At 44.5% G+C, this 14,799-nt stretch overlaps 1 protein-coding gene across 8 annotated transcripts in view; it reads left to right on the top strand.

Moving 5' to 3' along the window:
* Positions 1–14,799, top strand: part of HECTD4 (HECT domain E3 ubiquitin protein ligase 4) — a 223,083-nt gene that overhangs the window by 162,175 nt on the left and 46,109 nt on the right. For all 8 annotated transcript variants that reach the window (XR_008512136.1, XM_024256626.3, XM_054527627.2 and 5 more), the window contains exons 45-52: positions 741–844; positions 2,992–3,153; positions 3,266–3,414; positions 3,812–3,891; positions 7,060–7,223; positions 9,452–9,689; positions 11,072–11,208; positions 11,702–11,828. Coding sequence is in view for 7 of the 8 variants with exons in the window: in XM_024256626.3 (XP_024112394.2) it covers positions 741–844; positions 2,992–3,153; positions 3,266–3,414; positions 3,812–3,891; positions 7,060–7,223; positions 9,452–9,689; positions 11,072–11,208; positions 11,702–11,828 (1,161 nt within the window). In the remaining variant the exon portion in view is untranslated. The remainder of the gene's footprint in view (positions 1–740; positions 845–2,991; positions 3,154–3,265; positions 3,415–3,811; positions 3,892–7,059; positions 7,224–9,451; positions 9,690–11,071; positions 11,209–11,701; positions 11,829–14,799) is intronic.

The following is a 14,799-nucleotide window of genomic DNA, read 5'->3' as shown; positions in this document are numbered from 1 at the left end:
TTAATGTAGATGATAAGAATAATAGTCTTCACTTATTAGATGATGAGAATAACAACACATTTATTGAATGCCTGTGCTAGAGACTTAGCCAAGGGCTTTACTTAAGTTATTTCATCACATCTTCACAACAGCCCTGTGAGACACAGGTGCTGTTGTTACCCAGTATTGCAAGTGAGATGATAAATACTGAGTACTAGGGCCAGGTTCTGAATCCAGGAGTTGGACTGCACCAGAGGCTAAGCACTTGCCCTCATTGTTGTAATGCTGGGCTACGTATGGAAGACAAAGATGTCTCAGGGTATTTGTTGTTTTATAAGAATTTCAGGCTGGGCACGGTGGCTCAAGCCTGTAATCCCAGCACTTTGGGAGGCCGAGGCAGGCGGATCACTTGAGGTCAGGAGTTCGAGACCAGCCTGGCCAACATGGTGAAACCCTGTCTCTACTAAAAATACAAAAATTAACTGGGCGCAGTGGCACGTGCCTGTAATCCCAGCTACTCGGGAGGGTGAGGCAGGAGAATCTCTTGAACCCAGGAGGCGGAGGTTGCAGTAAGCCAGGATCGCGCCACTGCACTCCAGCCTGGGCAACAGAATGAAACTCTGTCTCAAAAAAAAAAAAAAAAAAAAAAAATTCAATGAGCTCTGTAAGTGCATTTTATTTTGATGCTGCTCCAAAAGAGTCAGCACCCACTTGGGAGTTGCGGGAGTTGTTTTCACAGATTCAACATGTGCCCTCTACAGGAGAGCGACTTGCAGTTGTGGAGGTACAGTGTGAACGGCTGAGGATGCTCTACCGGGACTGTGCTCGGCCCCCACCGCCTCCTTTGCAGGCTGACCGGAGACAGGTGAGCTCTCTGCGGTGCTTCGCGCCTCCTGCAGCTGCCACACAAATCACTGAGTAAGGCCAGCAGCAAGTTAAGGACGTTTAGAATAAGTGTTGGCAAAGCCGTTTGGAGGTGCATTCTTTTGTGGTGACATGCCCTCCTTTGCGGTGCCATGCTCTCATCTTTGAATGTCAGAGCAAATTGAGCTGACATTCTGAATATTGATTATAACAAGGGAGCAAAACTTAGTAATTTATAAATAGCTTCTTTGTGCTGTCAATAACAAAAAGCTTTTTTTTAAAGTTTAGAGATAAAGTCAGTTTCATAACAGAGAACATAAGTGAGTAATTAAAAAACAAAAGTGGCCTGGGCATGGTGGCTCACGCCTGTAATCCCAACATTTTGAGAGGCCATGGTGGGCAGATCACATAAGGCTGGAAGTTTGAGACCAGCCTGGCCAACATGTTGAAACCCAATCTCTACTAAAAATACTAAAATTAGCTGGGCATAGTGGTGCACATCAGTAATCCCAGCTACTTGGGAGGCTGAGGCAGGAGAATCGCTTCAACCCGGGAGGTAGAGGTTGCAGTAAGCCGAGATTGTGCCATTGCACTCCAGCCTAGGTGACAGAGCAAGACTCTGTCCAAAAAAAAAGAAAGGCAAAATGTTAAAAATTGATACATCTATGAATGTTCTTAGCAGCATTATTCACAATAGCCAAAAAGTGGAAACTGCAAATATACATCAACTGATGAATAAATAAAATATGCACTAGCCATGTAATGGAATATCGTTTGTTCATAAAAAGGAATGAGGTATTGATACATGCTACAACATGAATGAACTTGAAATTACAGTAAGTGAAAGAAGCCAGACACAAAAGACCACATCTTATATAAATTCTATTTATATGAAATGTCTAGTGCAGGTAAATCCATAGACATAGAAAATAGATTAGTGATTGCCAGGAGCTGGGGGCAAAGGAGAGTTAAGGGAAGAGAGGAACGGGGGTTGACTCCTGAAGGGTATGGAACTTCCTTCAGTAGGGACAAAAATGTTCTAAAATTAGATCATGATAATGGTTGCACAACTCTGTGAATATACTAAAAACCATTGACTTACCCCATAAATATATACACCTACCATGTACCCATAAATATTAAAAATCAAAACAAAACATTGACTTATACACTTCAAATGGGTGAATTGTGTGTTATATGAATTCTTTTTTTTTTTTTTTGAACTGGAGTCTCGCTCTGTCACCCAGGCTGGAGTGCAGTGGCCTGATCTCAGCTCACTGCAACCTCCACCTCCCGGGTTCAACTGATTCTCCTACCTCAGCCTCCTGAGTAGCTGGGATTCTGCAGCCTGGATGACAGAATGAGACTCTGTCTCAAAAAATAAAAAATAATAATAATAAATTTTTTTAAAAGATGCTTTTATCTGATAGAGAAGCTTGAGATTTTTATGATTAGAATGATTAAAAATAAAACTGAGAAAGCAAGACAACTAACCTTTAAAAAAGGAAAAAGGAAGTGTCACCATGGTTCCCTGCTTAGCCTTGAGCTGAATATTAAGTCATGCATTTATAAATTGTACTAAAATTTGTTCTGTAACTACATGGGGACTATAAGAGGATGGGGACCAGACCTTGGAATTGATGATAATAGAAGATAAATAGTGTCTTAAAGGGATAGTAAAAATTTTATTTGGAAAAAAGATAGCTTTTTAAAAAATATATGTGCCTGGCTGGGCATGGCGGCTCACGCCTATAATCCTAGCACTTTGGAAGGCCAAGACAGACAGATAGCTTGAGCCCAGGAGTTTGAGATCAGCCTGGGCAACATAGCAAGATCCCATCTTTACAAAAAATACAAAAATTAGCTGGGTGTGGTGATGCACACCTGTAGTCCCAGCTACTGGGGAGGCTGAAGCAAGAGGACCACTTGAGCCCAGGAGCTTGAGGCTGCAGCAAACTATGATTGCACCACTGCACTCCAGTCTGGGTGATGGGAGTGAGACTCTGTCTCTAAATAAATAAATGTGTGTGTGTGTGTGTGTGTATGCCTATATTTTAATACCATCAGATAAAATTTTTTTTTTCTTTGAGAGAGTAAAGGGATTGTGTTTGCAGTTCTACTGAATATGGGTTTTTCTCCCTGATGCAGCCCAAAGAGATTACTTGGAGCCCCTCGCGAGTGTTTCCGCCTGTTCGAGCCTGCATGTTCTCATCTCACCTTACCTCAGTCACCTTCCTGGCTGACCCCAGCGCTGGGGGAGGCCTGCCCCGGGGCACTTTTATCTATGCCACTTCACCATTGCCAGTTCAGGTGAGACATCACATGACACACTGTCTTTTGCATCTTCAGATTTGAAAGAAAAAGCAGGTTTCAGGCCTGGGTTTATCCCTCTGATTGCTGCTCTCTTCTGGCGTCTCTTCAGGCCCCATCTTTTTACTGGGAAATTGAAATCGTTTCCTATGGAGACACCGATGATGACACTGGGCCCATAGTTTCCTTTGGCTTCACTACAGAAGCAGAGAAGCGAGATGGGGCTTGGACTAATCCAGTGGGCACTTGTCTTTTCCATAAGTAAGTAAAAGAAGTAGCTCAGTGTGACAGCGGTAGCCTCCCACAAGGTGTGTACAGGTGTTCAGGAAGTCAAAATAGAGTTCTGTCTTCAAGTGAGTTTGGGGAAAGGAGAGCATTATTTTTCCTTTCTGGAGATTTCCAGTGCACATTAGTAAGATTCCTTCCTAGTTGACCTGTAATTTTTAAAAAATCTGTTTATTTTGCAAATTCTATAACCCTTTATTCTAGGAATACAGTTTGGGAAATATTGGTGTGGGTATTTTAATACTAAAGTGATATTATAATAATCTCACAATGCCGACCCCCTCCCCCCCACTTCACCACTTCCCTGCTTGTGTGTTGGCCAGTGAGGCTTATCTTTCTTGTCTTTGACCTCCCTTCTTTGTATTTTTCATAGCAATGGCCGAGCCGTGCACTACAATGGCTCCAGTTTGTTACAGTGGAAGAGCGTTCGCTTAGACGTGACTCTCTCCCCCGGTGAGTGCAGTGGGAGCTTTTCCACCCTGTGTGATTCTGTTGGTCTCAGGTTTGGGTCTAAACAGGTTAAAGTTAAATAAATTTAGCAATTGTAAATAGGCAATTTGTCATTTAGCGAAAACCAAACACGTCCGTGCTGCCCCCTAGTTTACACCAAACCCCTCACTTTATGAGCCCTCTAGCTGTGAGGCACTGGAGAAGTGCCTTATTGGGCCAGGCACGGTGGCTCACGCCTATAATTCCAGCATTTGGGAAGGCTGAGGCAAGAGGATCACTTGAGCCCAGGAGTTCAAGACCACCCTGGGCAACATGGCGAAACCCCATCACTAGAAAAAATACAAAAATTAGTGGTGGCGCATGCTTGTGGTCCCAGCTACTCGAGAGGCTGAGGCAGGAAAATCACTTGAACCCAGAAGGTTGAGGCTGCAGTGAGCTGTGATCATACCACTACACTCCAGCCGGGGTGACAGAGTGAGACCCTATCTCAAAAAACAAAGAGAGAGAGAGAAACGCCTTATTGGTAGATACAGCCTATAAACATCTGGTCAAGCTTTGACAAATATTCTGCCTGTATGTTTCAGTCACATAGACAGTCAACTCAATAAAGAACCCTTTCCTCCTTTTTAGCCTCCATGTAAATAACTAGATCTGTATAGTAGTTGAATTAGGATTGGCCCTACGTACTCCAGCTATAGCAAAGAAACAGAACTGTCCTGCTGACATTCGAAGCAGCCAAATATGTTGATTACTTATTTTTTGACAATGCATCTTAGGCTTCATCTATAATAGAACTTAAATTGAGATACATAGTAAACAATCTGGGATGATGAGATGGGGAATATGAAGTCACTCCAGTAGGTAACCTCTTATAGCTGCCTGGAGGGTACTTTTGCCATCGCTTGTCCTTAAGGGTGCTGCTTGTTAAATTACACTTTTCCTGGGAGCACAGTGTGGTTTTTTTAATGTTTTTGTTTGTTTGTTTGTTTGTTTGTTCTTTTGAAATGGAGTCTTGCTCTGTCACTCAGGCTGGAGTGCAGTGGTGCGATCTCAACTCACTGCAACCTCCACCTCCTGGGCTCAAGCAATTCTCCTGCCATAGCCTCCCATATAGCTGGGATTACAGGTGCCTGCCACCATGCCCAGCTAATTTTTGTATTTTTAGTAGAGACGGGGTTTCACCATGTTGGCCAGGCTGGTCTCAAACTTCTGATCTCAAGTAATCTGCCTGCCTAAGCCTCCCAAAGTGCTGGGCTCTCAGGTGTGAGCCACCACGCCTGGCCCCTGGCAGCATAGTGTTTTTACTCAAGCCAAGTCATATTATGACTTGGAAATCATTTCAGGGCAAAGTAAAAATTTTTCTCTTACTTCACAAAGCAGAACTCAGACATCTCAGCAGAGTACTTACCTAAGCGCTTTCAGCACAAAAGGGTATGTCGGGGGGGGGGGGGGTGGTAGGCTGGGGGAGCATTTTCAGTGTTTTTATTTCCTTGTTGCTGTATTTGTTGTTTTATCAGTTTTGGTTTTTGAGAACATTTAGGACTGGACTATGGGCACACAGACTACCCCCTTTCTAGAGAAATGTGTCTGCAAAGGAATAGGAATTAGAACCCAATCTGTCTAACAGAATCTCAACCCCTCTACCAATACATGGGCTTCCATTCATCAACAGATACTTGCTGAGCATCTCCTACCTGCTAGGCCCTCTTCCGGCCCCTGGGGATGCCATGGCGAACGATGACAAGTCCCCAGCCACTGGAAAGCTCCCATTCCTATGGTATCTAAGCCATAGGAGACTCTGTGATCAAAACAGAACCTTAGAACTTCATGCACTTATTGGAGAATTTACAAAAGATAAATTATAAGGCCACACGTGGTAGCAGCTTGCTTGAGGCAGCTGATGTAAGAGTGCTGATGCGATCGACAGGCTCCTCTTGGTTCTGTAAGTCCTACCCCGGTGTCCAGTCATCTGATCAGATAACAGCCTGGATTATGTTGGTTACCTTCACTTTTTGCAAAATGCCTTAAATGCTTATAAGTAGGGAACATAATGGAATTTAATGGTCTATCTTTAGCTTACATTGTGGGTGAAGTTTAAAATTATATATGTATTTTGTTTTTCTTTTTTCTTTTTTTTTTTTTGAGACTGGGTCTCACTCTGTCACCCCGGCTAGAGTGCAGTGGTGCAATCACAGCTCACTGCAGCCTTGACCCCCTGGGCTCAAGTGACCCTCCCACCTCAGCCTCCTGAGTAACTGGGACCATAGGCACACACCACCATGCCTGACTAATTTTTGTATTTTTTGTAGAGACGAAGTCTCACTGTGTTGCCTAGGCTGGTCTTGAACTCCTGTGCTCAAGCAGTCTTCCCACCTTGGCCTCCCAAAATGCTGGGATTACAGGCATGAACCATCACGTCTGGCCTTAAATTATATATTTTAAGGCCATTTCTGAATATTCCACCGGAGATGATATTACTATTACCTTTTTACTTATTTGTCATAAGTAATCCTCCATGTGTCAAAAGAGAAAAACTTCATTTTTCTATTTTAAAAATAGTACCTAGTGTTTTTCATTTTTTTCTTGCCTGCCAGGAAAATAAAGGCTAAATTTAATATGTAATTGCGGTAACTAATTTAACACAGACACTAGGCATTTTCCTTCTAAAAATTCTGACAGCTTCTTTAAATGGGTTGTTTCTGTTATGTTACTTTATATCTAAATATAAAAACTTAGGCTGGGCGCGGTGGCTCACGACTGTAATTCCAGCACTTTGGGAGGCCGAGGCAGGCGGATTGCCTGAGGTCAGGAGTTCGAGATCAGTCTGGCCAACATGGCAAAACCCCATCTCTACTAAAAATACAAAAATTAACTGGGCATGCTGGTAGGCGCCTGTAATCCCAGCTACTCTGGAGGCTGAGGCAGGAGAATTGCTTGAACCCGGGAGGCAGAGGTTGCAGTGAGCCGAGATGGCGCCACTGTACTCCAGCCTGGGCAACAGAGTGAGACTCCATCTCAATAAATAAATAAATACAATAACTTCATGTCCATTTCAGAAGTAAATGAGGGCATAAATAGTCAGTGATGTGTAGGGTGACACTCTGGTTGCAAATTTAAAATTTACTTAATAAAAGGGAGAAAATGTGTTTTCCTTCCCATTCTCTGCTATAGGTGACGTGGCAGGAATCGGCTGGGAGAGAACCGAGGGGACTCCACCTCCTCCGGGACAGCCAGCCAAGGGCCGAGTGTACTTCACATACTGCGGGCAGCGCCTCTCACCGTATCTTGAAGACGTCTCTGGTGGCATGTGGCCAGTGGTTCACATTCAGAAAAAGGCAGGTTACCTTGTTGGGAAAGGAAAACAAATTCTCCTTCATCACCTGTTCCTGTTAGACATGGAAAAATGAAAGGGAGCAAACAGGACCTCATTGTACGTAATATTGGTACACAATGGCAGAGGAAGGGCAGAGCCAGCTTGAGCGAGTGTGTGCTTCCTTTGTATTGACCCCACAGTCTTAGACTGAATGATGCTGTATCAGGAACTTAGTGCTTCATTGCCTTCACATCTTTTTAGCAACCTTTCCCAGACAACAATGCAAGGAACACTAGAGTTCTTTCAAATGTCAGTAAAATGATTACATGATCAAGTAAATTTTGAAAGTGATTCTCTTTGGTTGCTCAGTATGTCAGAAACTTGGAGAGAACCTTCAGTAAAGATTTGTAAGTTCAACTTAGTTAACCAGCATCCTCATACATGTTTAATGATGGAACTCTTGTTTCTTAAGGGGCATCTATTAATATCCAATGTTCTGGAACATTATTACTTACTACATGCTGGTAGCTCCCAAATCCATATCTGTATCCCAGACCTTTCCCTAAACTCCATGCTCACATACCAAGCAGCCGGGGCAACATCTCTAAAGAGATGCCTTATTGGCATGTCGAGGTTAACGTGACCAAGACTGAGCCTAACTCTCCCCCAAACCCAAAGCTGCCACTTCCCCAGTCTTCTTCATCTGAGGAAATGGCAGCTCCATGCTTTTAGTTGCTAAAGCCAAAAACCTTGATATTCTCCTTGACTCCTCTTTTTTCTCCTGCTCCACATCCAACCTGTCAGCAGATCTTGATTCTAACCTTCAAAATGTATCTAGAATCTGACCCCTTCTCCCATTCTTCCATCAACAACCCGTTCCTGCCACCATCTTCCCTTGGGTAGCTCATTACAGTGTTCTGACTCCTCTCCCAGCCCCCATTCTTGCCCGTTCACATGTCTTATCTTTTTTTTTCCCCCCTTCAGGACATCTCTAAGGTAATACATGTCTTTTCAACCCAGCAATCACAATGATCTTTTCAAGATGTTAGTTGGAATGTCACTATCCAGTCAGTGGCTTCTCGTGTCACGCATTTTAAAAGCCCAAGTCTTTATAATGACTTACAAGATGCCAGATGTGGTAGTGCCAAAGTAGTCCCCGCTGCTCTGGAGGCTGAGTTAGGAGTATCACTTGAGCCCAGGAGTTCCAGGTTGCAATGCGTTATGATTGCACCTATGAATAGTCAGTTGTACTCCAGCCTAGGCAACATAGTGAGACTCCAGATGTGCACCACCACACCGGGCTAATTTTTGTATTTTTAGTAGAGATGGAGTTTCACCATGTTGGCTAGGCTGGTCTCGAACTCCTGACCTCATGATCCGCCCACTTCGGCCTCCCAAAGTGCTGGGATTACAGGCAAGAGCTACCACATCCGGCCAAGCTCCATCTTTTAAAAAAATAACCTATAAGGTCCTATAGGATCTGGCCCTGTACCATGTGTCTGAAACCATCTTTTATCTCTGTATTTGTTGAGTGAATTAATGATGCCAATAATTTAAAGCAGCATTTCTCAGCCTGTTCCATTCATGCATTCAACAAATATTTATTGAATACTTACCCTATGTCAAGCACTATGCTAAGCTCTGGATATATAGCAGTGAGCAAAACAGATATGATCTCTGTCTTCATTGGGTTATGATCAGTTGGAGGAATCAATCAGACAGTAGTCAAATAATCACATAAATATGCATGTGTATGTATGTAATCACAGACTAATAAATGCTGTGAATGAGAATCATAGACTTCCTAGAAGCAAGTGGCAGGCATATCTGATCTTGTATCTCTTAATCTGAAGAAGTGCTGCTTGAGGCAGGTCTGGAATATTAGCTGGTCTTAACTAGGCAAAGTTGGACAAAAGAATATTCTAGGTGGAAGGAACAGCATGGGTGCTGGTGTCAGGTAGAGAGGAGCAGTGTCAGGTAGAGAGGAGCAGTGTTGGAAATGAGAGGTCAATGTGTTTGAGCAGCAAAGTACATGAGAGTGTGAGGTGAGGGACAGGGAGGCAGGGCTGGCTGTACAGGGCTCTGAGCGCAGGTGTGCTCAGTCCCTCCAGCCCCCACCTGGTTTCTCATGCCAGCACACACCTCGGGCTATTCTTCCAAGGTGACATTTAGTGAGCTGCACCTTGGGCTCTTGCAGAAATAAAAATAAATGTAAGTCTTTCCAAATCCTTCATTTGGTCTCCTTTCCAGAACACCAAAACCCGAGCTAACTTTGGCTCCCGGCCGTTTGCCTACGCGGAAGGGCAGGCCCACCGCAACGCTGCTGACCTGTGCACTGACCTAGCAGAAGAGATCAGCGCTAACTTTGAGGCCCTGCCTTTCGCCATGGCATCTGACAGTGACAATGATGCTGGCACCAGTATTGCATCAGACCCAGGCACTCATGGGCCACCATGCCGGATTGCTGCCGTGGCCACCGCTCAGCAACGTAAGTCACCTCCTGGAACTTACTGCCTCCGTGGCTTCCTGAGACCGTGAATGTTATGAATTCCATAAACCCATTGCACTTGAGCATCCTCATTACAATCAGGAGTTGCAAACTCACGTGCCCATTGGTAATGGGGTCACGGGCCTGGTGAAAGAAGGTGGGGAGCAGGAGGAAGCACAGCAGACCACAAAGTTCATCCCTATTTCCAGGAAACCTGCTATGCCTCAGGGCAGCCAGTGCAAGACCACTAGAGCCCCAGGACTTTGTATGAAGTCTCCTCATGTCACAGTGTTACTCATTTTCAAAAATTGTCCTAAAACCGAGGTAATCACAGAATAATAAAATGCTAGGCAATGGATATATAGGTGTGCACTGAAAACTTTTATGATGGTCGGGCGAGGTGGCTCACGCCTGTAATGCCAGCACTTTGGGAGGCCGAGTTGGGCAGATCACCTAAGGTTGGGAGTTCGAGACCAGCCTGACCAGCATGAAGAAACCCCGTCTCTACTAAAAATACAAAATTAGCTGGGGGTGGTGGTGTGTGCCTGTAATCCCAGCTACTCAGGAGGCTGAGGCAGAAGAATTGCTTGAACCGGGAGGTGGAGGTTGCAGTGAGCCGAGATCGCGCCATTGCACTCCAGCCTGGGCAACAAGAGCGAAACTCCGTCTCAAAAAAAAAAAAAACTTTTGTGATTACTTGTAACAATTTTGTCATAAAATTAAATAAAAAAGCTCACCAAAGTAAGGATGTTTGCAGGCCATATTTGGCCCATGGGATACTGGTTTGCAAACTGTTTTAAGATTCTGTTTAGGGCCAGACACAGTGGCTCACATCTATAATCCCAACACTGGGGGGTCAAGGAAGGAGGATGGCTTGAGCCCAGGATTTTGAGACCAGCCTAGGCAACACAGTGAGACCCTGTCTCTACAAAAAAATTTAAAAAATAGCCAGATGTGGTGGCACACACCTGTAGTCCCAGCCACTCAGGAGGATGAGGTGGGAGCCCAGGAGGTTTAGCTGCAGTGACCTATCTTTGCACCACTGCTTGCCAGCCTAGGCAACAGAGTGAGCTTCTGTCTCAAAAAAAATAAAAAATAAAAAAAAAAAAAATAAAAATAAAAAGCCTATTTAGTTCTATAGTGAAGGACTTTCTAAAGTCTTCTCTGAATTGAATGAATTATACTCATAAAAACTATTTTAGGATTCAGGGTAATTATAGATAATTAGTTATTCCTAGACTCTGTGATTTAAAATTCCTCAGTGTACTAGGAGTCTTCCTATCATGCAAATTAAGATAATCTGGTTTGTCTAAGGGTGAGAAATTAAGGATTTTTCTAGCCTTCTCTTGTTTAGAATTCGCTGTCCTTGTGCTCTGTTACAGAATATGATAGTGACACCTCCTGTCATTATAAAGTCGAGCTCAGCTATGAGAATTTCATCACCTCTGGCCCAGACCCTCACCCGCCTCCCATTGCAGATGATGAAAGCGATGATGATGACGATGATGACATCCCGCAGGTAAGAGACCCGCAGGCTTAGATCAGGACTCAGCAGCATTTGCTTAGCTCCCTAGTGACTAGGACAAGCCTTGAGGAGTGATTTTGATGTGAGAGTGCAAAGCTGGTTTTGTTACTCTCAGTGACATCATTGTGCTTGAACAGTGACCTTACAGTGTTAATTTTTCTAAACCCCTATCAATAGCGATATCCGTTGGGCCATTTTGCCCAGCGAAGATCCAGAAACTGGAGAAGTGAAGTGCTTTGCAATAGTTCAGAATCCTGTGAAAGTGCTTCTATGGCTTCTTTAGAGGGAAAGGAAGAGCTTGCCCTAGTGTTGCTGTTCCCTGCCCTGGCATCTGGGGGTGTATCTAGTACAGGGGTCCATGCCTGATCTTTCTATTACTGGCATTTAAGTGGGGTGAAGGCCTCAGGGTGAGGGCTGTAAGTTAGGGAAACAGTGATGCCTGCACCAGATATTCCTTCTCTGTTCATGAGGTTCCTTCTGCTTCCAGGAGGACCACTACGCCCTGCTGGTGAAAGCATGGGAGACCAAGGTTTTTCCTACCATCCGAAGACGCTTCCGCAATGAAGCAGAGCGGAAATCGGGCCTGGACCAGATAAAGGGGGCCTTACAACTAGGTCTGGTACTTTTTGTTCTGCTAAGGAGGTTACTTCATGACTTGAAGTGAGGAGCTGGATGAAAATCAGAATGTAAATCAGGAGAGACTCATCTAATGTTGCACCAGACTTAACAGTGTCTTCAACCTTACCTTTAGTGAACTCTGATCTTTTGTTTTCATTGCTGGTCTTTGATTTGCTTGTCGATTTGGCTGAGTATTTTGGGTTGATGGGCTGCTGCAGTGAAGCTGGAGTGGTTATAATGGGAAACTCTGTGGTCTGGTGGTTAACAGTTCACATCTGAAGTCGCACTATTTACCAGCTGTGTGGACTTGAGAAAATTACTTAATATCTCTGGGCTTTCCCCATCTTTAAAATGGAATATGTGCTCTGCAAGGTTGATTTGGCAGTCTCTCACTGTTCCCTGATTCCTGCTTATTAAACAGTATTTTTGACCGGCCATGGTTGCTCACGCCTATAATCCCAGCACTTTAGGAGGCTGAGGTGGGTGGATCACCTGAGGTCAGGAGTTCGAGACCAGCCTGGCCAACATGGCGAAACCCCATCTCTACTAAAAATGCAAAATTAGCTGGGTGTGGTGGCACACACCTATAGTCCAAGCTACTCCAGCGGCTGAGACAGGAGAATCGCTTGAACCCAGGAGGCAGAAGCGGCAGTGAGCCGAGATTGTGCCACTGCACTCCAGCCTGGGCAAGATAGAACGAGAGTCTGTCTCAAATACATACATACATACGTACACACATACATAAACAAACAGTATTTTTTTCTCATACCCACTGTTCCTTTTGAAAACATTGCAAAGATTATTGTTCCCTAATCTTCTAATCTTAGGCCACAATTTCTTGTTTATTCTAACACTTAATTCCAAAAGCGTCTGTCTCTAATCACAGCCCCCTTTTAAACTCTGCTCAGAAAATTGCCATGCTTTTTCCTTACAGTAAGACCAGTGAATAAAAGAATGATAGATAGGTGGGATGGAGTTAGGCCTTGTGTAAAAAAAGCAGATTCTAGGCCAGGCGCAGTGGCTCACGCCTGTAATCCCAGGACTTTGGGAAGCCGAGGCAGGCGGATCACAAGGTCAGGAGATTGAGACCACCCTGGCTAACACGGTGAAACCTGTCTCTACTAAAAATACAAAAAATTAGCCGGGCATGGTGGCGGGCACCTGTAGTCCCAGTTACTCGGAAGGCTGAGGCAGGAGAATGGCAGGAACCCAGGAGGCAGAGCTTGCAGTGATCAAATATCGCACCACTGCACTCCAGCCTTGGCAACAGAGCGAAACTCCCGTCTCAAAAAAAAAAAGCAGATTCTATCAACACCCACTTTTTAAATTATTTTTTTGAGAGAGTCTCGCTCTATATTAACTGGGCTGGAGTGCAGTGGTGCAATCATAGCTCATTGCAGCCTCAAACTCTTGGGATCAAGAGATCCTCCTGCTTCAGCTTCCTGAGTACCTGGGACTACAGGCACTCACTATCATGCCTGGCTAATTTTTTTATTTTTTATAGTGACAAGGTGTTGCTATGTCCCTCAGGCTGGTCTTGAACTCCTGGCTTCAAACAGTCTTCCCACCTGGGCCTCCAAAGTGCTAGGATTACAGGTGTGAGCTACTGCCCCTGACCAACACCTGCCCTTTCACCCACAACGTCGTGGGCACTGTGGGGCCTAAGGCAACAACAGGATATGGAGGAATTGTGCCCATGTTGCTTTCCTCCCATAATGCTTTTCTTCCCAGGTCTTTGGACATTTAATTACTTGGTTTATTAATTAATAGTAGCTGTTGCTATCAAACATAATCGTATGTTCTTTCTCTGGGAAGAAAGAGGAATCTCAATAAGTGGATAGAAGAAGCTCATATAGCCTTCTCTCTCTCCTAAACGAGCAACATGTGTTTATTGCAGTAAAAATCAAACAGTACAAAAATATATAGAGAAATAAACATGGCCAGGCACGGTGGCTCACACCTGTAATCTCAGCACTTTGGAAGGCCAAGGCAGGCAGATCACTTGAGGTCAGGAGTTTTGAGACCAGCCTAGGCAACATGGTGAACCCCCATCTCTACTAAAAATACAAAAATATTAGCCAAGTCTGTTGGTGCGTGCCTGTAATCCCAACTACTTGAGAGGCTGAAGCATTAGAATCACTTGAGCCTGGGAGATGGAAGTTGCAGTGAGCCGAGATTGCACCACTGCACTCCAGCCTGGGCGACAGAGCAAGACTCTTGTCTCAAAAAAAAAAAAAAAAAGAAAAGAAAAGAAAAAGAAACGTTACCCTCACTTTCTTCTTCCTCTCCATTTATCCTGTAATTTGTTATTTTGAGTTAACGAAAATGAAATAACTGCAAAATAATGGACCATTTTTAGTCATTTTATACTGATGAACACTTCGGTTTTTTCCACTTTTTTGCTATCTACCAACAGTGTTACTTGCTCTGTCTCCCAGGCTGGAGTGCAATGGTGCAATCTCAGCTCACTGCAACCTCCACCTCCCGGGTTCAAGCAGTTCTCCTGCCTCAGCCTCCCGAGTAGCTGGGATTACAGGCACCTGCCACCACGCCCAGCTAATTTGTATTTTTAGTAGAGGCGGGGTTTTGCCATGTTGGCCAGGCTGGTCTCGAACTCCTGACCTCAGGTGATCCACCCACCTCGGCCTCCCAAAGTGTTGGGATTATAGGCGTGAGCCACTACGCCTGGCCCTTTTTTTTTTTTTTTTTTTTTTTTTTTTTTTAAGATGGAGTCTTTCCCTGTTGTTGAGGCTGGAGTGCAGTGGCGCCAGTTTGGCTCACTGCAACCTCTGTCTCCTGGGTTCAAGCAATTCTCCTGCCTCAACCTCCCGAGCAGCTGGGTTTACAGGCACCCGCCACCATGGCTGACTAATTTTTGTATTTTTAGTAGAGACAGGGTTTCACCGTGTTGGCCAGGCTGGTCTTGAACTCTTGGCCTCAAGTGATCTACCCGCCTCAGCCTCCCAA

The sequence above is a fragment of the Pongo abelii genome, chromosome 10, assembly GCF_028885655.2.
Source record: "Pongo abelii isolate AG06213 chromosome 10, NHGRI_mPonAbe1-v2.0_pri, whole genome shotgun sequence".
NCBI classification, from domain to species: domain Eukaryota; kingdom Metazoa; phylum Chordata; class Mammalia; order Primates; family Hominidae; genus Pongo; species Pongo abelii.
Note: the sequence above shows the minus strand (reverse complement) of the source record. Positions and strands in the feature narration are given on the sequence as shown.